A 25,157-nucleotide genomic window follows, 5' to 3' on the forward strand; every position below is an offset into this window, starting at 1 on the left:
GTCCAATATGAGAGATGAAAATCTATCCCTATCATTTTTATTTGCAAGTCTCTGATCAATTATAAACTTAAATATGGCATTAATTAGATTTACTTTTCTATAAACAACAGAAATGTACACTGACGTATCTAAAATAAAGTTTACTGGAGAATTATGAAGTTGCTCATAAAATTAATGGAAAAATGAAGAACCGTTTCAGAAAAGACAGGGATCAAGACAATTTTAGGAAACAGAACAGCAGGAATAAAAGGACAATGTCTCATGGGAATTATTGCTGAGAGGAATTGATTCTAACTGCTTTTGGTACACTTACTCTCTGTTCAAGATTCAAACCCCAGAGAGAAGCATATTTATTGGTCTCGTTTCCCATGCTAGAACCTTAGCTAGTTTGCAAATGGGACATCTCGACTGACCGTCTTGTCAAGATTGAATCCAAATAGTTTATTTCCTCAAAGGCAAATGAGGATGCTATAACCTGGGAATGAAAGATGAATTCTTGGTGGGAATAAACAATAAGAGTTCACCACATTCCAGTCACTGGGCTGTCCATTATCCCTTCTTTTCTAAACATGTAAATTGAAAACAATTATATCAGTCAACATATTGCTTCTGCTAAATAAATAACGAAAAACATACTCTTATAATCCTAAAATGGAAACAAACCAAGCTCTCATATACTTACTATAGTCGGCTTCAAACAAGTTCTGGTTCTTTCGAAATATCTCTGGAGATGACTATTGTCTCCACTCTTTTCATCAATTTAGTCAAAAATAAGGAAATATAAGGATAAAATTTTAAAAGATAACTAATTAAACATTATTTTTAATAATATAAAGAATGAAAACATGTCAAGTCTATAGTCCTGGTTTTGCAAATGATTGAAAATTATAGCTGAAATACAAAACATTTTTCCTGCCTATATGTCAGCTCTGCAGAAATTTTTATGCAGCACAGTGACCTAAGTATTTTTACCTGCTAAATTTGAGACTTTGGTAATCTTGTTTTTACAGGGCAAATTAGTCTCTCACATACCTGTACTGATAGGCATGGCAGTATATGACAGTATTAGAGCTATCTATCAAATATGTCCAGATATTTTCCCAGACCTTGATTTTATTGTTTTTCTTTAACTATAAGTATTGAGAAGCCATAATGATTTATTTCATAATAAACTAGTCAGAAGGTAGATTATTCACATTTTTTTCCTTGTTACAGTAACCAGCAGTATACTAGAAATGACTCTTTTGTTAGCTTGGATATTAAAGTGGAAACAGGGAGAGAGAGCCCTTCCTCACCCCTGCTTACTCATGATTCCCATAGAATGAGTGATAAGCCTCTTAAGTAATGCCACTAAGATTTGCAGTTGTTTGTTACTGTATGTAACAAACAGTAACATACAGCCTTTAATGACTAACCAATGATAGAAGTAGAGATCCTATTAATGCTTCCTATTTCCATTGTATAACAGCAAATCTATTTCTCGCTGGGAATCAAAGTCAATTATAAGTTAACGTCATATCTTTCTTTTTCCTGTTTGTCTTGTGGTATGAAGAGCCTCAAAATGTCTAGGTGTCAGTTTCAGCTTCTAATTCAATGAAAACTTTATTGTCTCATATGGTAGCATTTTTTGCTTTGGGGTTAAAACATCTAAATCATTAAAAAAAGAAAGTACAAATTGGTAGTTACAAAATAGACATGGAATGTAAAGTACAACATAAGGAATATAGTCAATAATATAACTATGTATGGTGCTGAGTGGGTACTAGGAGTGGGTACTAGACTAATCAAGGTTATCATTTCATAAGTTACATAAATATCTAGTCATTACACTGTACACCTAAAACTAATATAAAATAATATTAGATCTCAACTATATTTGAAAAATAAAAACATTGTTAAATAAATAAATAAATAAATAAATAAATAAACTATATGATTTCAAAACCAAGGGGATGGAAAGCAAATTTTTGAAAGTAGGTGTATTAGTAAGTGATATAGAGAGAGATTTAGTATAAGGATTTTGCATGTTAATGGAGGCTGACAAGTTCAAAAATCTATAGAGTCGATGTTCCAGTTTGAATCTAAAGGCTGATAAGCTGTTGTAAAATTAGGAAGAGCCATTGTCTCAGTTTGAAGGCTATCAGGCTGGAGGATTCTCTTTCTGGAGTAGCGTTAGAATTTTGTATTATTTCGAACTTCAACTGATTAGACGAGGCTCACCCACATTATGGCGGGAGGGCAATCTGCTTTAAAGTCTATCAATTTAAATGTTACTCTCATCCAAAAACACCTTCACTGAAGCACCCAGAATAATGTTTGATTACTACCTGGACATCCCATGGCCCAACCAACTTGACACATAAAATTAACCTTCACAGAGAGTCTTAAGTGTAATTGTAAGTTTCTTTACCCAAGCTTTACCTCGTGGTCCCAGAACCATCTTTTTTGACATGGGTAAAGAACATCTTATAGTTCAGAGCACGCACTACACCGTATAAGTGTTCCCCACTTATTCAAGAGACCAAGTCTTCAACAGGCTATGTCAATATTCTATTAACTAACTGCTTCTCCCTGATAAAATATACAAGAAGGCCTTTTAAGTCCCACAGGAATCAGCTTACTGCCTTTATTTTCCTCTATAAAATAAATTCTTTGATGGGAGGCAGCAATATGTGAGACACTATGATAGTGTATAAGGCATTCAGTAAGGCAATTGCTAAGACCAGTGACAAAGACATAATGGGAAGGAAAAATAAATCTAATTGCTAGAATAAATGTCTAGTTCAGTGAGGCAGATGGCCGCACTTCCATTATGGAAAGGGTCCAGTGAATTTAGGCTTTTCCTAAGTAGCTGGGAGATTCCCTTGAGGTACAGTAACATATTGGAATTCACTCGTTGGTTCCTTTGATGACAGTTGAGTATTCCGGAGTCAGTAACTACCCTTCTTGTTGAAGATAAATCGGTGTTGTTAACCTCTTCCATTGTTTCCACAAACATGAACATGTGCTTTTAAAACACTCACTGGGAGTAACTAAGCATAAATGCTGACTGGCATTCCTTTGGGACATCTTTAGTCCCAATAGATATTCCTTCTGAGAAATTCGGTTGTATAAATTTACCTTTCATCACTAATTCTCCATTCTTGTTCTTTCCAAGTCCATCATAGTATAAAATATATTATTAGCAAGCACTGTGAAATTTGTGTGTTTACTAAACTCTGGGCATCATTCTCTCCAGAAAAGGTAGACAGAAAATCTTATTGTTTGAAATACTGCCCACTTGTCAAAATGTGTTCTTTTCTGTCCTCAAATTACTCTCAGTGTAGTTGTACTGCCACAGCTGTCTACTTCTTGCTACTTCTGATATATCATGAAGCATCATTGGTAAACCAGTTTTTTTTTTTATTCTAAAATGTTGGAATGGAGAAATCTCTATGTGAGCATAGGTCTAAGTTGAAGGAGAAGTGGAGAGTGCAGCCAGAATTAGATTATCTGAGAGTTGGGCCCAGGTACTTGAATTTCTTAAAAGCTCCACAGCTGATTATGTCGAAGAAGCATGGAGAACAACTGATTTAGTAGATCAATTGCTGTATAAATAGGTGTTATAGGTCATAATGATATGCTACAGTTAGAGTAACTTCCTATTTAAATTTACAACAATCACTATAAATTCTTAAACAACCTATTCATTTCTCGTACTACCATTTTTGCAAATTGCCATGTAGGGATGAATCAGCAACCCCCGTTGGTGTCTCCAAGATTAAAATTCAGATTTAAACTCCAGAGAAAAAGTGTCTCATTTCCCTAGCCTTGGCCACATGCCTATCCTATTGCTTGGATCAATATAGTTGGTTTGCTTGTTAGATAGACCTATCAAAAATGAATTCATCAGTATGTTTCCTCACAGTAAAATAAGTCCAAAACCATAGATGCTCCAAACATTTTTTCTTAAATATACTAAACTTTTATATTTCTTATATGAAACTTATGTACTTTTATTTGCTCACTTTCCTTTTGATTTGTGTTTTTCATGTTCATTTTAACATCCCATTGTACAAATATTAATGTTATCTTTATATCTGTTGCAGATGTTTTCTTCTAGTTTGTTCTGTGTGTTTTCAATTTATATATTTTTTGACCATATAAACATTTAATATTGTCATCTACTAATTAATTCTATGCTGATTTTGTTTTAGAAAAACCTGTTTACAAACCAAGATTACTGAAATGTTCCTGTGTATATCTTTTATTAATTTTACACCTTATTTTAGATTTATAACCTTTAACCTCTAAAGATTGTATTTTTCTTAGAGATGCATTGATAGATTAGGGTGAAGTAGGAATGGAACACTTTCTTTATGTCAGATTGAAACGTAGTTGTCCCAACAAAAGCTATTCATTCATCCACTGTTTCATCACTGATTTGACGTACTTCATATATAATGAAATGATAGATATATTAGAGTATTTCTATCCTTTTCTTTGCTACATTAATCTATTTTCTGATTCTTAAAATAGATTGTTTTATATACTGTGATTCTAATTATTCTCTCAAATTTGAGTGACATTTACTCTCTCCAATGTGTTAAGTAACGTCTCAAGTTTTTCAAATATGAGTTTGCATAGAATTGCACTGAATTTCTTATTTCATCTTGATTACTATGGGTATATGCCCTGTTTCTCTCTGCTACCAAGGCGCACACTGCATCCCCAGTGGCCTACCTGCACTTCTATTAGACAGTTGTTCCTCTGTTGTTATCCTAAGGGCAAATGCCACAGGCAGCTGTTCTGAATGGGGACCCTGGCCAGACTATGCTATAATCCTTCAATTAATCTCATGGCTGACCTGCTCACTTGCTATCACTCCTCCCTTCCCTGTTTCTATGTATGCTGTCCCTGATCCTTGGTCTGCTAGGAGAGTTCCTTTTGCAGTCGTTCTCTTTAATGCATTGCTTTGTAAATTGCTCTTTTCTGTAAGGTCTCTGTACTAATCTAATACCCATTGTGATTTAATTTTATCACCATTTCTGGTTTACTTTTCTAATGCTACAATATCCTTAAAAAAAAATATATATATATATATAATTTCATCAGCCACCTTGAGCCTGCAGCTATTCTTTTACTTTTCTTTTTCTCCCCAATTTATCTTCTTTACCACAAGAAATTTTAAAACCATTTTGTATGCATCCCTTCTCTCATCCTTTCTTAATTTAATTTAATTTAATTTAACCAATTTGTTTATGGAGTAGAAGCTTTTCCTGATCTATTGAAACCATGCTAATTCCTAGTGTGAATTATCTGTTAAATACCAAAACTCTCTGGTCATTTCTGTTTTATCTCTAATTATTTTCAAGACAGAAATTGGTGTTTGTTTGTTTGCATTATATCTCTTTATCTAAATTTTCTCATTCTGATTCTAACTGTTCTATTTAAAGATGTCTGAAACTAAAGTCTGTGCTATAAAAGTTGTCTCTTCTTGGTGACGCATGCTGTGATATAATTGAATAAATTATTCGTAGGTACAAAATAGTTGGAAAAGATGAAATATAAAATATATATATACTGGTCTTTACAGAATAAGTCTTTTTTTCACAAATTAATATAAATATGCACATCTCTAGTTGTTATACCAACTAGTGACTTATGAAAAGTTAGTATCAAGTCTTTTGTATACTTGCAACATTGCTTGTTTCCTTCTGACTCTAACCTTCATGGAAGTACAGATGATGTATTCTCATATTATCTCTAAAATGTTTAAGTAAAAGATAACTATTTAATGAATTGAGATAAAATATAAATCTTTTTTAAAATATGTAAATTATTTCCCAGATTGTTCAGCATGATTAAGTATAGTGAATGTGAGAAAAGTGATTTATGGAACTTTTTGGTTTATGTACCTGAACTAAATATAAAACATATATAATTTTAAAAATAAAATTTAATATTAACCTACAGATTCACACATTCCAAGTTTTATACATTTTTCCATACTGAAGTCTTAGAATATATTCTCCTGTTAAAATAAATGTATAATTTAGAAAAGACATAGCAGATTCCAGAGATTTCATTCCTTTTTTAATTTAAAATCTCATTTTATACTACAAAATTTCTACCATATTTTATTTAAATAAAATCCTTCTTGAACCAGAATTTATGACTTATTACATATTTCTCATATTATGGAATTTTGTTATGTCAGAGAGCTGAATAAAATCCTCAAAAGCCTAAGAAAATGTCTTTCAAAATTCAATCCAGCTCTACTGAAAATTTCCAGCAAAAAAATGTTGCTTTGTTAATGAAAAAGTGAAGCACTCAATTCACCCTTTAATCCATAAGATTAATCATAAAATATTATGCAGATGATTTTGTGAGCCTTCCCCAATTAAATGTGTGAGCATAATTCTTTCTTTGCCTTGACCACTAGAGTGATTCAGTTTGAAAGTTGACTTTTGCTTCTATATTAAAACCGCATAGATTAGTAAAAGTAACAACAAACAAACAAACAAACCCATAACTTGTGGCTACAATTAACAAAATTATAGAACTGCTTCTTTTAAAGAATAGTTTCCCATTTCAGGTATTACAACTTCTGTAGGAACTTTCCACGTATACCAACAAATACATAATGAATTTAAAAGATGTTGAAAATCAGAGCTTTTATTATTCATCTCACAAATAAAGGAATAGTAGTTGGTTGAATAGCAATTAGACTAAAGATCCATGTTTTAAATTCTCTTGATACACTAAAAGATTTTTTTTTCTTCTGGTTGTGGGAAAAAAAATAATTAATTTGTGTATATCCTTTAACCTGTTTCTTATTTTATTCTACAAAAGTCAAGTTTCTAATAAATAATATAAACTATTTTATTTGACTATCCAGTTTGCTGTATTATAAGCCTGCCCAGCAAGTTCCCTGGTACACTTTAGCCTCAGCTCCAGGCAGTTAAATGACAATGAGTAAATATACATAAACTCATAGTAAACGATTATCTCAGAATCCTTTAAAAATGATGCTGTAGTAACTTGCTCCTGTAATTTAATTAGAAAGAATAACAAGGAACAGTATAGTCTAAGCTCAAATAGATTATTGATGCAACAACTACGTAAAAAGTGAAACGGTAGCTTAACAACAACAGCAACAACAACAACATAAATTGATTCAGCATACATTTATTCAGTGGCTACCAGATGACAGGAACAAGTCTTAGCATTGCCTACGCACTTTGAACGAAGCAGACACCACTTCCTGCCCTCATGACCTTATGTTTTAGTGGAGGAAGACAAATTAAACTAATAAAAATACATTATGTCAGCAGAGAAGGTGAACAGAATGGTCGTGAGTGTTCTGTTGTTGTCATTGTTTAAATAGGCTGATCAGGGAAGAACTCACTGAGTATAGACCTAAAGGAGATGAGAGAGCAAGTCATTTGGCCTTTTCATAAAGAGCATTTAATGCAGAAGGAAGAGCAAGAATAAAAGCATCATGATGAGAAACTATTTGACATGATTGGGAAACATTAGTAAGAAGGCCAAGATGCCTGGAGAAGAATGGATAGCAGTAGCATATTAGAATATTACTGAGGGGCCAGATAACATAGGGTCTTAGAATTACTGTGAGAATAATATTTCAGTTTACCTAAGACTCTTTTGGTCTATCCCTGGTGTTCTAGCATCCACTCTAATTTAATAATGAATTCTTCCAAGTTAACTTCTTTGAAAGGTCAGGAAGTACATATAATTTATGGTTAAATTAAAACTATCGTATTTTTCACTTAATTCTTTAATTCAAAATTGTTGGTCAGTTCTGTTTATGTCATAGTCATGTAATTTACAAACTTAAAAGAAATATTTTTAATTATATTTCCAAATATATACATATATTAGTACATACATAATAGATGCATATACATAAGTACTTTGAGAGATAGAGACACATATACAAGACCATAAATTTGACTGCATATTGGTAGCACTAAATATAGTACGTAAATTTAGTGAGTTGATTTAACTCCCTTCCATTCTAATGAAGAAAACTCTTACATTTATAGATGAGAGAAAATAACTAAAAATCCTCCAAACCCCAAAATAGTTGTTTTATGTCCTTCAGTTACTTTGCTTTTAAATACTAATTTCTATTTATATATATTTAAAACATCCTAAAAGGGTTACTATTTTCTATATACCAGAATAACTTTTATTTTAAAATAAGGTCTTTTACTATACTAATAAAATCATAAATAGTTTCAATAAAAGGTCAAGTATATTTTAGCTAAGTATTACTTGGTTTTTATTCATTCAAAAATGACTTGAGAGAATTTGATATTCCTTTTAACACATTAATTTTCCAAAAATAATGTGCACTAGTCAAAAAAGAAACACATATTTAGACCACATTACAGAGCCTATTGTTTACTGATTTCTTTCTAACTCATATTACATTTGGGAGACTATTAAATTTATGTAATGAGATGATATCATAGATTTTCCAGAAATAAATGTTCTCTCATTTTCTGTCTCTCATTCTTTTTGTCATTTCTCTCTGCCTCTCTACCTTTCTTTGTCTCTCTTCTCTTTCCTTCTCTTCTAAAATACACATATGTGTAAAAGATGTTTTTGAGATTTCCAGAGATGATGACATTAATGTTTCAATTACTATTGACTCACTGGAAAACATATTTTTTTAAATACTCTGAAAGTTATTTCTAGCTATGATGATAATAGAAATAAATTATACTAAATATGAATTACCCCACCCCCAAAAGTTTAAATGAATCTTCCATAAAATATCCTCAAAAACTATCTGAATTTTTTGAAACGGGTACATTTTATAGTTTTCTAAACTTTATAATTTATTGGCAAAATAGAGTACAGAAAATATGAGATGGGAGGACATGGTTATAATTAGTTTTAAAGCAGAAATGATAGGGGAGGCACATTACAGTTGATGACAAGTCATCACTTTGAAGCAAACATTATCAATATTCAGAGAAAAAGATTAAATCCAACCCCCACCAGTTTTGTATTATAGACTATAGAAAAAACTTTTTTCATAATTGCTTCATGCATTGTTTTTACAAAGTGGCTGCAGCAACAATAATACTGTCAATGATACCAAGGTATATATAGATGCAGCCTGGGTACTTGAAAATAAGGTGGATGGTATTAAGAATTTGTTTTCTATACTATATAGTTTCTAAAACAATAGTAACATTGCCAACCAGAAAAATCACCTGATTTTAGTGAGACAGTTGTGAAGACATCTTATCTTGTAACTGTAAGGATAATATGCATCTGTGTACATGCAAGTATGAATATGAATTGAGCTGAATTATAAGATACAAGCATGCTTTTTATCTAGCTCAGAACACTTAAATCAGAATGCAGCCTTTTCTTAAGGCAAGCTCTCAAAGTAAACTATTTTTTTCTAAACAAATTGGAAGGAAAAGGAAGAAAAGAATTGATGACATATGATAAAATCATTTTTGATCTTTCAAATAGTGTTTCAATAAAAATAATACAAATATGTACAATTGTGACCATTCATTCAGCATTATTAAACTAATAATATTTATGAATCTCACACTGCTTTCTTCTAAGTATCAGATAGTATAATTTTATAATATACAATGTATAGTATGTATACTGTATAGTACCCATGCATTTATTTATTTTCATGTATTCAATCTCATTTCTAACTGATATATCCAAATTATATTTGAATGGCAGTATTATTACTTTCTTAGAATAACAAAATATGAGATTAGAACATAAAGAAATTCCTACATATTGTCATTTAAGAAATTTGATTATAAGACACTTTCCACGGTTATGGAATCAGTACTGCAGCTTCTCTCCTTTCTTAAGTTTTCTTGGTGTGCTTTTAAAATACTGTTGTCAGGCACAAATGAAAACTTCCTAAAATTTTAATATATTATATCTTAATACTTATTAAAATTGGAAAGTAGACTTCTGAATCTTAGATGAAATGTTTTAATTTGCTTTGTTGCATTAAGCATCATAATATCACCACCCACATTCTTTTAGGGTGTAATATAGTGATGACTGTACTGATTGAACAAATGTGATAAAAAAGCATTTGACACAGAGCTACTAAACCCACTCATTAACACAGGGCCTCTTTCAAATTTAGCTATTGTGAATAAAAATTAAATGCTCTGGGAGAACATTCATGACCAACATTGAAGCCTCAAAAATAATTAATTCACTTCATTAAATTATTGTAAGTTTTAACTTCAATGAATTTTCATAAAAACAACGCAAATAATTTCTGGAACCATGCATAATTACTTAATTGCAAAATGTTTATACTTACTAATTCTGCAAGTGAACCTCTAAAATTGATAGATGAAAAGTATAGTATACATTACTAAAGTTTCCACAAATGAGCATCTTTCCAGACACTTCATTCCCTCATCCTCTCTGTTAGGAACACTGATGTTATAAAGTCGGAGCGTCACATCTACTGGTCTTTACAGCTTAATGGGTGAAATGTGAATGCCCACTCAGAGTCTTGCCTTTTGACTTTGGCCAAGTCTCACAGATTTGCTCATTCTTAATCAGAGCTGTGTTTCTCTGCAGTTTCTGTCCCCAGTCGCATAAGCAGGTCTTTCATTAATGGCTACATTCCAGATTGGAAGTAGAATTCTGCTTGCTGTTCTTCCAGCTTTCCTTGTCTCTTGGTGACGATTTTGCCAGAATACTGGGAGTAGGAGAGGTGGAGAAAGAGAAGAATGTCACTCTGATCTATAAAAAGTATATATAACTTTTAGTGAAAGGAAAAATAATTAAATCAGTAATAACCTATGGATAGTATAATGTAATTTTTTTGCATACACATATTGTTTATATCTTAAAACAGATGGTGTTAATTCCATTTTAAAGATAAGTAAACAAATGCTCAGAATGATTAAATAGTTTTCCATGGCTACTATTCAATGAATGAATGAAATAAGGAATGAATGAATTTCTAGGAAAAACAGCATGGATTGAGTGGAAAAAGAAGTTTAGATAGAGAGGTCAATTTTTCAATCCATTTAGCAATCAATTTATAGAGAGTAAGCTGGTCTGACAGTCACATGGGGTTTATGTATGGGGGTAGGATGCTGCTGAAGAACCAATGATGACAAATTTTAAAGAAAACAAGAATGAATAACAGATGAAACATCATCATGGAGTAGAAGAACAATGGTGAGTCAAATGGATGGTTAGGTTTTCACCAGAAACAATTAGCTCTATGGTAAAATTTTTAGCCACTGGCATATTTTGAAAAACTTTTGTAGGCTTCAAAAACAAAGAGTTTGAAAACTGAGGAGATATACAAGTTGATACAGAAATATAGCTAACAAAAACTGATTTAGAAAGAATTAGAAAATAAGAATTTTTTTCAATAATTATTAAAGGAATTAAAGCAATTATTTAAGATCTTACTATTTTAAAAAAAGGAAATCAAAGATACACTAGAAAATGTTCAGTTTATATGCAAGTTCTACCAAGTTTAATGAACTTCTAAAATTATGCAAATGCTTCCAAAATATAAAAATTGAAGGCATACTCTGCAATTGATTTTTATGAGAATAATTTTGATAAAAAATTAGAGATGATATCAGGAAGGAAAATAGTCTATTGTGTTCATGAAATTAGCTGCAAAACTTCTAAACAAATTATCAAACCAAATCCAATTCTCTATTAAAATATTAATGAACAATGTCTAATTTAGGTAAATGAAAGGACCGTGAGGATTGTTTAAAAATGCAAAAATATATAAATATACATTCCTATATTACTGATTAAATGGTATTAACCATATCAACATCTTAAAAGATGCAGTAAAAATTAACATTGATTTATAATAAAAATGATTACTATAACGGAAGTAAAAGGAAATTTTATTAACCTTATAAAAGTTACATCACTCAAAAAAAAGAAACAAAAAAGAAAATCCCTATAACAAACATCACTCTAAATAGGGAGATTCTGGAACCACATCATTTAAATTTAGGAACAAAATATGGAGGTTCTCTATGAATACTCCAATTCAATAATGTATTGGTAGTCCAGCCAGCAAAATAAGGGAAAGAAATAACAATTATTATAAAAATTGAAGACCACTAATATTACCATTGTTATTAGTATATGAGACAATTGTTTACATGGAAATTCCAATGGATCTATAAACAAGATATAGGCAATAGAAAAAATAGGAGTAATGTGTCTATCTTTAAGCTATCTATATAAAAGTCAAATATATATACACTGGTAACAAAAACATTAAAATTAGTAAATAATTTTTAAAACATTAAAAATAACACAAACTATAAAACAACTAAGAATAAATCTAATAAAATATATGCAAGATCTGTAAACAGAAAATTTAAACTTTGTTAAAGAATATCTAAATAAATTGAACAATACTATATTCATGGATGAGTAAACAACATTATACGGATGTTATTTCTCTTAAAATTGATCTATAGTCTTAATGTAACTATAATCAAAATTATGATTGGTTTTTCTTTGTTTTTATTTTTTATTTTTGCAGAATATATGTTAACTTTAAAATGAATATAGGAAAGAAAAGAAGGAATAATATCCTAGATTCTTCATGCTCTATGAGATATAGAGCTATAGTAATTATAAGCTTTATAACTTACTATAAAGCTATAGTAATTATAAGAGAGTGATACTAGTACAGAAATGGACCAATTAATAAATAAAACAGAATAGACAGTCCAAAAAGAAATGTGCTCATATATGGAAATTTAACACATTATAGGGCTTGCATGGTAGAAAGTTGAATTATTCATTAATGAAAAGATGGATCAAAAAAACATGGAGAAAAATTTGTACACAACAGATGAAAGAAGGGAGAAAGAAAGGAAGGTAGAAAGAGAAAGAGGGAGAAAGAAGAGTTAAAGGATCCCTATCTCACACTACCCCAATAGAATATTGTAAATATTATATTATATTAATATATCATTTATATAATATATGCAATATCATGCATATTATATATATTTCTATCTGGTGGTGTTATGGTCTAGGATATATCAATATATGATCCTAGGCCATAACAAATATATGACAGTAGATCATAACGAATGTATAATAGACCATAATACGTATCTCATAAACACCATCACATAAAATTTCTTGATAAAGTAAAACTGAAGTAAAACTTCTTTGGGAAACAAAAGTGTATAGGTAAACCTTATTCCAAAAGTAGTACTGCCATGAACACTAGGACACATGTCCAGTGATGCAATTTGTATAAGAACATAAAAAAACTAACCATCCAAATGTCCATTGACATTGATTTTAAAAAGCATCTTCACATAAATGGTATTTAGCAGTAGAAATTAAATAACTTCAACAACACTGGAAGAGAACTTTAGCTACCACATGAATATATATTAGTAACAATGCTAAGTGGAAAAAAGCCAAAAGAAATCAAAATGCTGTTTATGGCATGCATATGATAACCCAAATAGTGCTCACAATTGTGAATGTGAAGGTGGGATGCTCTAGGAAAAGAACACCAAAGTATAAGTAAGGTACTGCAAATGTTCTACCCTGGGCATGGGTAATTGGTACATTGTGATTGTGTTATACAAAATATAAGCAAACAAACTGATAATAGACTGGAAGAAAATATTGCAGCATGTCTAACAAGGTAAATATTCACAGTGTTATACATAAGAAAATACATGAAAATTTCATATTCTAAGTATGCATGGTGCTCATAAGATGGTGGGGTTTTAGTTAACTTTATTTATATTATACTTATGCATTGTATTACTTTGACAGTTTTTTCTAATGATGCTAATTTAAGTAAAAAATATCACTCATAATGCGTAAAGAGTTTATAAGATGATTTTTAAAAATGACTCAGTGAAAAAGAAGGGCAAGGCTTTAAGATGCAGTTCACAGAAGAGGTCACACATCTTCTATAATTCTACAAAAATACACTCAACCCAGTTGTAAACAGAGATGCATGATTTCACAATAATAGCATGATGCTGTTGTTCATAGTTATTGAAGAAATATAATAAAGTTATTTATATGTATTGTTTTGGAGTCACAAGGAAATGGACACATATCTTCTACAGTACGAGTCATTCAGTGTAATTTGATGATATAGTGGATTTTTTTCCTTCTAGAAGATTAGCCTTTAAAACATGCACATGTTCACATAAATGTACTTGAAATTATGTTAAATACAATACTTATTTTTTTGTTATAGTGAAACATTAGAAATAGTTTAAAAGTATATGAAGATAAATGGTTTATTAAATCAGAAAACGTACATCCTACATAATGCATTTACTTATAAATCATGACATACTATATGTGCTGACATAGGAAGATGTCTCAGATATTTTTAAATAAAAAGACGCACATGAATTTATAGGATGTATAGCATAATGTCATTCATGTTAAAAATATGTAAGTAATAAAATTCATATGTGTACATTCATATATGTGAATATACAGGAAAACATCTTGGATGATTACATATTATATTATTACCAGTGATTTTTTCTAGTGCAATGGAGGTGAAGAGACACATTTCAAATATTTATGTCTTGCTCCAGTTCTTTCATTGCAAGAAAATAGGCAGGTATGATTATTTAACTGGCTGCAATACTTGCCTTTGTAACTTTTTCCTTGGTAGATTGAATTAATATGCACACTACACACAGTAGCTTCAGAAGCAGTTGGCATTTATTTCAACTGACTCAGCAATTAGGTTTGAGTGTTCCTGCTTTTCAAACATTGTGGGCCAGGTTGAAACACTGGGAAGCCGACTCCTATTTGCAGATCATAAGTCTGAGGGAAACGCTGAAACGGTTGCCTAGAACCTCAAAAGCAGCCTGATCAATTTCTCCCAGTAATGAAGAAAGCAGAAAACCCTCAAAGACATATTTACTGACAAAATAGTCACATTTATCTATTCAAAAAAGAATTTTTGATTAATAAAAATTATTAAATGAAATAATGTAGTATATGTCACTCTGGATTATGTTAACTGCAGATAACATCTGGGAGAATATCAATAAAAATTACAACTTATAAATTTTGTTTTTTCTAACTTTAGAGTTGATAAAATAAAAAATACATATATATTATAGAAACTAGACTATATAATTAAAATGTTTAAATTAAGATGTCAATACTTTTAGAATTTTGTTCTAGATAAGAACTTAATATTTTTTTAATAAAATCATTGAGATTTTACAGTTTCCATAAAATAAAAATATTTTTCATTAGGTGAAATTCTATGAGTACGAAACTAAAAAAGTTCTAATTTTAAAATATCAATCATGTACCATCACATTCTTATTTTTCAGGTTAAACTTTTTCCGTGATGTTTCTGACTTCAGAGTGTTAGCCTGCGGTGGAGATGGAACCGTGGGGTGGATTTTGGATTGCATAGGTAATGAAGACATATATTTAACATGGCTGTGGTGAGAGTGATAACTTTAAAATCTGTATATTTTCTTTATTTTATTAATGCATCGATATCATTGGATGCTACAGTGATATAATTGGAAATCTGGCATATTGCACATAATTTACTGGTTTAATTTATTCTGTATTTTCACATTTTAATTAACAAAATAATTTACAAGTATCTAGAAATCCTTCTTTTCTAATCAATTTCTTATGGAATTTTCTAAACCCGCAGTTATTTTTAAATCAGGCTCTAAAAAATCCATTTGTTTCTTTGCCCAAGAGAGGGAGCCAAAGAGGATGTTAGTATTTGCAGTAAAGTCTGTCAAACTACTTATTTTAAGTATGCGACCTCAAAACCTTACCGTATGTGGATATCGATATCATAATCACCAATTACTTTTATCATCATGATAGCTAATTTTTATTTATCATGTCTAATAGCCTTGTGATAAGATTTTAACCCCAATCATCTTAATTCTCGCCAATCTTTAACAGTAGAGATAGGGAATCTAAGGCTTCACTAGTTTAAATAATTAACAAAGTCTTGTAGCTGTGGAACTGACAGAGCTAGGATTAGAACCTACACTTTAACCTTATTCTATATTGCTTCTGTATTAAAATTTTAAAAGCTTCATTTTTATAAGCTAACAAAACAGATAAAAGATAGACATGTATCACAAGCAAAGCTTCAGATAGTCAGAAAAATTACCGGGTTTTCAGAGACAGTCAGCTGCCAGAACTGATTACTGGTCAGTAAAATAGGTTATGAATTGGCCTTTATGAGGAGATAAATCTAAAACAAATGTTCACTTCTTTAGTTCTCGTTTTAGTTACTTCATGACCAGTTCTTTGCTAAATATAGGCCTTTTCACAAAAAGGAAATAATTTACTCCAAAGATATTTTACTATCTATAGAAATTGAAGCAAACTTTTATTTAGTCAATGCAGGTAAGAATATTCTCTTTTCATAAATATGAAAATTTTCAAATTAAAAATGAATACAAGTTGTCAGCACATTTTTGGTAAGCATCTTACAATGTTTATCTACTAACATTTTTGTTAAAAAAGAAACCCCTGAAAATTGTATTCCTTGGCCTTCCAATAAAAAAATGTAAATATTATTAATATGTTATATTTATGAAAATACCAGAATTCAATAATTGCAATAATTAGAACATTGCTTGTGCAGTGTCTGAGGACTTGTGAGAATTTTAAAGTGGAAATAGTAAGATATTATTTGTTTGTTTTAATCCTCCTCTCCAAATCTAAGCTTCGGCTATTAAACTGTGTGATACAACCTTAAATAATGTATTTCCTCCCCATTCTTACCCACAGACACATACTGCCTTTGGGCAGCTGAGAAGAGAGAAAAATAAAGTAATATGTTTGTGAGATTCATTCAAGTCATATAATTATTTAGACAAAAGTATATGGAAGTTCAGTGGCAGAGATCTTTACTGCCCGAATTCAAAGAACTATATCATGTAAAGTTCAATCTCAAAGAAAACCTTCTGATATTATGGTTATCCAGCTCCCATGTTGTATACTTTGATACAGAGCAGCACCGTGGATGGGAACAACACAAAAATATTGTGAGCACTTTACTTTTAGAATTGAGTGTTTTTAAAATATTTTATTTCTAAAAGGAAAATGTACCAAGAGTTGATGTTACAAAAGGACTTTATATAAAAACCTACCCTTCCACTCTGGTGACACCCATATGTGTATATTCCTACACTAGGTATACCTGTATCCTTGTGAATTTTAATAGAATTAAACTCACCACAATTTTTAACTGGGTTAATATATTTACAAGACTTTCCTCATGTATGAGTCTTAAAAATTCTTGTCACTTTGTGAGTAATGGTTTTTGTTTATGTTTTATAATTTACTACAAATGCATATAGATTAATTTGTAATTATATATATCTATAAAATATAACTTTCTGTTTATAAGTACCTAGAGGAATGCCTTCATTTCACGCCAAGCTATCTTTTTTACTGTTGTTCTTTCTGTGATCAAAATTTTACTGTTTTTTACTTTTTCAATTCCACAGAAAAGGCAAATGTAGTCAAGCATCCTCCAGTTGCCATTCTGCCTCTTGGGACTGGTAACGATCTAGCAAGATGCCTGCGATGGGGAGGAGGTAAAGCAGCCCCAGCAATAATGAAAATCTTAAAAAAAAAAAAAATCCAGTGCAGAACCCACCACACACCATAAACACTGTATTTCCTTACTGCATGACGACTGCCATGTTCTTTTAGCAAATATAATTACTGTGAGACATATAGTATATGATTTTGAACAATAATCTGGGGTGGAGAAACAAAGAGTGGACCAAGAGTTAGACTGTCAGTTTTGGGCTTTAATCTGTTACAAATTATAGACTTGATTGGGCAGGCAAGAGTCCAGACTGTCTCTGGTTTCAGGGTTTCTAATATAAGAAACGAGATAAGCATTAGATTAAGTCTAATATTCAGTCTTTTAATCTCTGAGTTGTGTAGTAGAAACACAAGCAAAGAAAAAATGCAAATGCTATTGAATGACTTCTCCAGAAATGAACACATATTTTGAGACCCACTTTACATCAGACAGTGTTTTCTACACTTGGAGTACAGGGTTAAGAATAGAAAATAAAGGCTGTATTCAAAAGAGTCTTAAATTTTAGTGGCACAAACATCAAATCTAAATTGTGAGACTTCCTACTAACAAGTAAACAGATAAACAGATAACTAATGTAATGAAAGACCTCACCAAGGAAATTATAAGATGACATAGAGAGAATCTTATTGGAATAATGACAGGGCCTTATAGAACAGGGAGTAGCCTTTACTTGCAGAGAGGATGTCAAGTTCAAAGGCTCAGAGGTAGGAAATCACTTGACACACTCAAGAGACTCAAAATAAAATTGTGTGAATGGAACAGTGTGAATAAGAGGATAATATTTCAAGAAGAGGTCTTAAATATTTTGAAATATTATTAATAGGCTGTATTTAATTAAAGAAACCAAAGGAAAGAAAACCAGATTTTGCTAAAGCAGCAAGAATTGAATCTTAAATATTTTTAGCATCTAAACTCAGAGATGTTTGGAAAGTGTCTACTAAGAGTGAATCAGAAGCCCTTGGGGAGCTTGTTAAAAATATAGTGGCCTGTCCTCACTCCAGATATGCTGCAAGGAAATCTCTGGGGCTGAGACCTGGGCAGATGATTTTCTTTTTAAACAAACTTCCTAAGTAACTCTGATTTATAATAAAATTTAAGGAAAATTGTTCCATGAGTATCTGGCCAACTGATGAAATCTAATCTGTTATATGTATGTGTATATATGACAGACAGAAGTGGAGACTTAGTTAAAAACATGGCATATGATCTATTTGTGATTTCTATTAAGAATATAATTTAGTGAAATAACATTGTAAAATATAAGTTAAATCTTAGAGTCTAAAGAAAGGTTAATACGTAGATGATGATGATAGGTAGATGATAGATAGATAGATAGATAGATAAATAGATAGATAGATAGATAGCAGATAGATGATAGATAGATAAATAGATAGAACCATTGCTTATGAGATTCTTTTATTTTCCAGTGGTTATAAATGTGTATTGATTAAAAGGAAGAGAATCATGAATGTAGCTTCTAGTTGGATTCCTCTGGCAAATATGTTTTATATTTGAAAATTAAGACTTTTATTTTTGTTTCCAAACAAATGGCTTAAATCTAACAATTGGTTTATGAGTTCCATTTTTAGCATAATTCAATGATTTTCTTTAAAAACTGTTTTAAAGATATCATAAGTGGTCAAAGACATAGGAACTATAGTGTATGTCAAGGTATATATTAATGATAAAACCATCTATAGGTGCCGAGCACGTGTTGGCACTGTTGTAAGTACTAGATATAGAATGAAAAAATAAATAAATGACTCCTACCCTTTTGGAGATTACATTTCCATTGAGTGCACAGTCAATGAATCAATGAACAATGAAATATCGAGGCTATGAAAGGACAAAAAAGATGGTATTTTAGAGAAAAACAGAAGAGAAACTAGGCTAGATGGTCATGAAATTCTCTGAGGAAATAACATTTAAGCTAGATTTAAAATACAAGGAGGGGGAAATAACTCCTGTATCAAAAGAAATGAATAAAGGCTGATGTGACTCTCGAAGCTATCATGGGGTGATGGATGGGTATGGATGAAGAAGAGTGAACAGTATGAGATTGAAGAAGTGATCACGAGTCAGGTAATGCAGGGACTTAGTGGTCATGGCAAGAATTTTATTTGATTGACCCTAAAGCACAAAGTGAAACTGAAAGAGTTGCAAAAGCAGCATGACACAATGACATTTATGTTATGTTATTAGGTTAATTGGAGGATGTAAAATAAACTGTTAAGAAAATGTGGAAATGTGAAAAAATTACAGTTTTTTCAAATGAGAACTTTACAGTTGTTGTAATTAAAGAATAGAAGGATTGGGCTACGGTGGTGGTAATGTGAATGAGGCAAGTAGACCAAGTGGAGTTTCATTTTTGGAGATGGACATAGAATTAGCCAATGGATTGGATAGAGCTTTAGGGAAAGCAAGGTAGCAAGGGGGACGGAAAGATGCCAGAGTTGAGCAATGAGGAAAATAGAAACGCCAGCACTAGAGTTTACTAATAAAAAAAGTGCACTGGAGTGAGATTATTTCTTGCCAGGGGTGAAACTGAGCAAGTTGCTTAACAGATGTTGTGCTTCAGATTTCTAATCAGAATTTGAAGAAAATAAGAGCGTCTGACTCACAGGTTCTTATGCCGAACTATTAAATTATTTTCCCAGTGTGTGCTGAGTACCTTATGTAGTCGTAGTAATTATCATTATGCTTAACATTTAGAAAGGAAAATACTTTATTTAACTAATAATCATTTGATTCACTTAAGGTCACTGAACTATATTGACTTGAAGTTTTCTTTTTTTTACAAGAATATATATTTTATATTTTAGAAAATATAATAATAAAAAATAGTGTCTCCAGTGGTTATAAATGTGTATTGATTAAAAGGAAGAGAATCATGAATGTAGCTTCTAGTTGGATTCCTCTGGCAAATATGTTTTATATTTGAAAATTAAGACTTTTATTTTTGTTTCCAAACAAATGGCTTAAATCTAACAATTGGTTTATGAGTTCCATTTTTAGCATAATTCAATGATTTTCTTTAAAAACTGTTTTAAAGATATCATAAGTGGTCAAAGACATAGGAACTATAGTGTATGTCAAGGTATATATTAATGATAAAACCATCTATAGGTGCCGAGCACGTGTTGGCACTGTTGTAAGTACTAGATATAGAATGAAAAAATAAATAAATGACTCCTACCCTTTTGGAGATTACATTTCCATTGAGTGCACAGTCAATGAATCAATGAACAATGAAATATCGAGGCTATGAAAGGACAAAAAAGATGGTATTTTAGAGAAAAACAGAAGAGAAACTAGGCTAGATGGTCATGAAATTCTCTGAGGAAATAACATTTAAGCTAGATTTAAAATACAAGGAGGGGGAAATAACTCCTGTATCAAAAGAAATGAATAAAGGCTGATGTGACTCTCGAAGCTATCATGGGGTGATGGATGGGTATGGATGAAGAAGAGTGAACAGTATGAGATTGAAGAAGTGATCACGAGTCAGGTAATGCAGGGACTTAGTGGTCATGGCAAGAATTTTATTTGATTGACCCTAAAGCACAAAGTGAAACTGAAAGAGTTGCAAAAGCAGCATGACACAATGACATTTATGTTATGTTATTAGGTTAATTGGAGGATGTAAAATAAACTGTTAAGAAAATGTGGAAATGTGAAAAAATTACAGTTTTTTCAAATGAGAACTTTACAGTTGTTGTAATTAAAGAATAGAAGGATTGGGCTACGGTGGTGGTAATGTGAATGAGGCAAGTAGACCAAGTGGAGTTTCATTTTTGGAGATGGACATAGAATTAGCCAATGGATTGGATAGAGCTTTAGGGAAAGCAAGGTAGCAAGGGGGACGGAAAGATGCCAGAGTTGAGCAATGAGGAAAATAGAAACGCCAGCACTAGAGTTTACTAATAAAAAAAGTGCACTGGAGTGAGATTATTTCTTGCCAGGGGTGAAACTGAGCAAGTTGCTTAACAGATGTTGTGCTTCAGATTTCTAATCAGAATTTGAAGAAAATAAGAGCGTCTGACTCACAGGTTCTTATGCCGAACTATTAAATTATTTTCCCAGTGTGTGCTGAGTACCTTATGTAGTCGTAGTAATTATCATTATGCTTAACATTTAGAAAGGAAAATACTTTATTTAACTAATAATCATTTGATTCACTTAAGGTCACTGAACTATATTGACTTGAAGTTTTCTTTTTTTTACAAGAATATATATTTTATATTTTAGAAAATATAACACTGGAAGACCATAGGATGTCCTTGGGCATTTGAAAAATATGTAATTTATAGTCTCTTTGCAATTTTTCTAGCATTTGTTCCTCTAACAAAAGTTTGAAATTATTGCAAAAAAATACATTGAATGATAAAGTGTAGGGAGAAGAGACAGTTTTAAATGGAGCACACTCAGAAATACTTGTTTTTTGCTTTTTCATGTAATTTTCATTTGTAAAAATTTATGACTTTTTAGATAGATTCAGGCATTATGATAACATCAATCATTAAATAAAAAATAAATATTTATGTTTTAATTTTTTCTCTTAGCCTAGAGTGATTATAGGCTTTAAATAAAAATAATGGAAGCAAAATAGCATCATTTTTTTCTGGAGGTAAGCTTTTACTTTCATAGCTAGTGAGTTTAATTTGTCTTTTTTATATGAACTTGAGTTCAGGAATCTTATTTATAGTTATAGATTATTATTTAACAAGTTCTCGGGCATACATAAATATAAAACAGGATATGGATATTTGTAAAGTAGGGGACTACAGTTTGGAATTCTCCTTTGTTGAATTAGTTATGAAATATAAATGTTGTGATTCCCAAAATAGGTCTATTTATTGCTTATCTCTTTATCTTTTTACTTGGCTAGAAGGCTGATTGATGCCAGCCTTTTTTATGTTTAGCCATGAACTCTTGAGAACATATCTAGCAGTAAAGATTTTCAATTGAGTGACCCTACTAGAATATAGCTGTGGTAATTAATATTCACTAAATTAATATCTACTTTGTTCTCTCCTGGTCAACTGTTGTTTCCACATTTTCCTAGTGTTTTTTTGAACCTTGCTGTAATCAACCTGAGATGTAGCTGAGGACAAACTCAATATTTGATTTAAAGCATTATTATTTACTCATATTTCTGCTGGATATGTATGTATATATATTTATATGTATGTTGTACTATGCTTTCATACTACATTATTACTATATTATATTAATATATGTGTAAAAATATGAGTTCTGAAAACATATTTATTTTCAAACAAGAGTAAAATTTAGAAATTAGGCAAATATATTTGTTTCACTTTTTGTTATTCAATTCACTAGGGAATATATGTATAAAATTTATTTGGAGGGCTACTATTTATTCTGTTTAAAAGAAATAAAAATATAAAGAAAAATTAAACATTTAGAATAAAGATTGAACTATTAGGACACATAAGTTTATGATGTTTGGTTATCATAATCTAGTAGTTTAACAATTTAATGTTTTATCACTGAATACAATTATATACATATTATTATGTATATTCATAGTTTTTGAATTGTGCTATAAAATATGATGTCTCTTTAAATAATATGTGATACCTTTAATATTTATACCTGTGTAATCATTGTTGTATACTTTGTTGTATGTGGCAAATAGTGCATAATTATTTTTTAAACCTGTATATGATGAGAAATGAGGTGGACTCCAAAATAGGTATCTTTAGTTTCAGGCTGCCTAGACGCTCTAATAAATAATTGAATGAATACACCATAAATGTGATTTATTCATCTTTGGAGAATTTTGAAATGTTATATAGTGCCTATTCTTTTAATCCAACTAGTTTCCCCAATGTTATGTATGCTAATATCTAATGAGAACTCATAGCCTCTGGTTACTTGTTCAACAAACAAATTATTAAAATGTAGACCAAAATGTAGACCAAAGTTGGACGCAGAGCAAAATCTATGAAAATATAGTTCCAGCTCAAGATATCACTTCAAGTGTGTGTGTGTGTGTGTGTGTGTGTGTCTGTGTGTGTGTGTGTGTGTGTGTGTAGAGTCAGGGAAATACTATTTAACTTAGTACAATATTACAAATTCTGATGTTATCATCAGTATCATTATATTGTTGAAGAGGAGAAAACTGTTGAGGGAGGTTAAAAGTGAATGCTTAAGAAAGTAACATAGCCATGATTAAGCTACAGTCTTAACTATAATGTTGTATACCTATAGATACTTTTAAGAGAAAATATAATAATAAAAAATAGTGTCTTTTGGGGCCATGTTGACTATCTGTAATAGATTCATTAAAAAGTGGACTTGCTGAGCATTTACTCTAGGGCAGACCTGGTGAAAAGAACTTGTAGTGAGAATGATGCAAATAACTGTATGCAGTGTGGTAGTTTTATAATAGAGCTAGTTTTGAGAGCTATGTTCTGTGAAACTGCATAAAATCAACTAATTTGAAAGGGTGGCTTCCAGAAATAAGTGCTATCAAACATAAAACCCGAAGAGGGAGTAGAAGCAAGCCAGCCAAAAGAAAGGGGATGCTGTGTATAGACAGAATAAGACATGATAGGGAAAAAAGTTAAACAGTGAAGGACCTTCTGCTTAAATTAAAAGCTCTGTATAACTAGAAGGGAAAATGCGAGGATAAGGGGGTGATGGAAAGAGACGAGTCTAAAATAGCATCCAGGATTTTTACCTCAGCAACTGGGTAGAGGTTGTTTCTTTTATGAGAGAGAGTTCACAGGAGAAAGATATGAAAGCAGATAATTAATTTCGTTTTGAATATGTTGATATGAAGTTTTGTGGGAATTTGCAGTGGAGATGTTCATTTGGCAATTGACTACTCTGAAAATTTAAACCACAGAAGAGAAATATGATTTGCAAATTAAAGCTAAAAATATTAGTATGAATAAAATAAGATTATAGTTGATTCTTATTTAGAATTTGCTTTAAAATGCATTATTTAGCTATAGAATGATACACAGTCATACACAAACTCAAACTCATGTAAATACAGCTTTTATATTTGGTCATATTTTTTCTCAAGATAGTTTTTCTTTTTTTTCATTAGGTTATGAAGGTGAGAATTTGATGAAAATCCTAAAAGACATTGAAAACAGCACAGAAATCATGTTGGACAGGTGGAAGTTTGAAGTCATACCTAATGACAAAGATGAGAAAGGAGACCCAGTGCCTTACAGTATCATCAATAATTACTTTTCCATTGGCGTGGTAAGATTTTCAACTTTTTTTTTTTTTTTTTTTTACCAATCCTGGATAATCACTCTGTTAACTCTTACACTATGAAGATTAACTGATTATAAATAATTTATCTTTGTGTCAGCAAAACACTTCTTCTAATGGGCTTAATAAAGCTTATGAATTTATTTAAAGTTAGAGTACCAGCAATAAATAAATGTTTCATGTGTTAAACAAAGGAAGAAACAATGTTTTTATGTAATTGGTTTGACTATTTGTGTTACAAAGCAAATGTTAGAATGGTTTA

The 25,157-nt window shown here is 30.9% G+C and overlaps 1 protein-coding gene across 1 annotated transcript in view; it reads left to right on the forward strand.

The window, feature by feature from the left end:
* Positions 1-25,157, forward strand: part of DGKB (diacylglycerol kinase beta) — a 551,422-nt gene that overhangs the window by 185,969 nt on the left and 340,296 nt on the right. The window contains exons 17-19 of the mRNA XM_023532508.1: positions 15,369-15,454; positions 17,532-17,621; positions 24,723-24,883. Coding sequence (XP_023388276.1) covers positions 15,369-15,454; positions 17,532-17,621; positions 24,723-24,883 — 337 coding nt within the window. The remainder of the gene's footprint in view (positions 1-15,368; positions 15,455-17,531; positions 17,622-24,722; positions 24,884-25,157) is intronic.

This window comes from Pteropus vampyrus, unplaced genomic scaffold, assembly GCF_000151845.1.
Source record: "Pteropus vampyrus isolate Shadow unplaced genomic scaffold, Pvam_2.0 Scaffold4, whole genome shotgun sequence".
Lineage (NCBI taxonomy): Eukaryota > Metazoa > Chordata > Mammalia > Chiroptera > Pteropodidae > Pteropus > Pteropus vampyrus.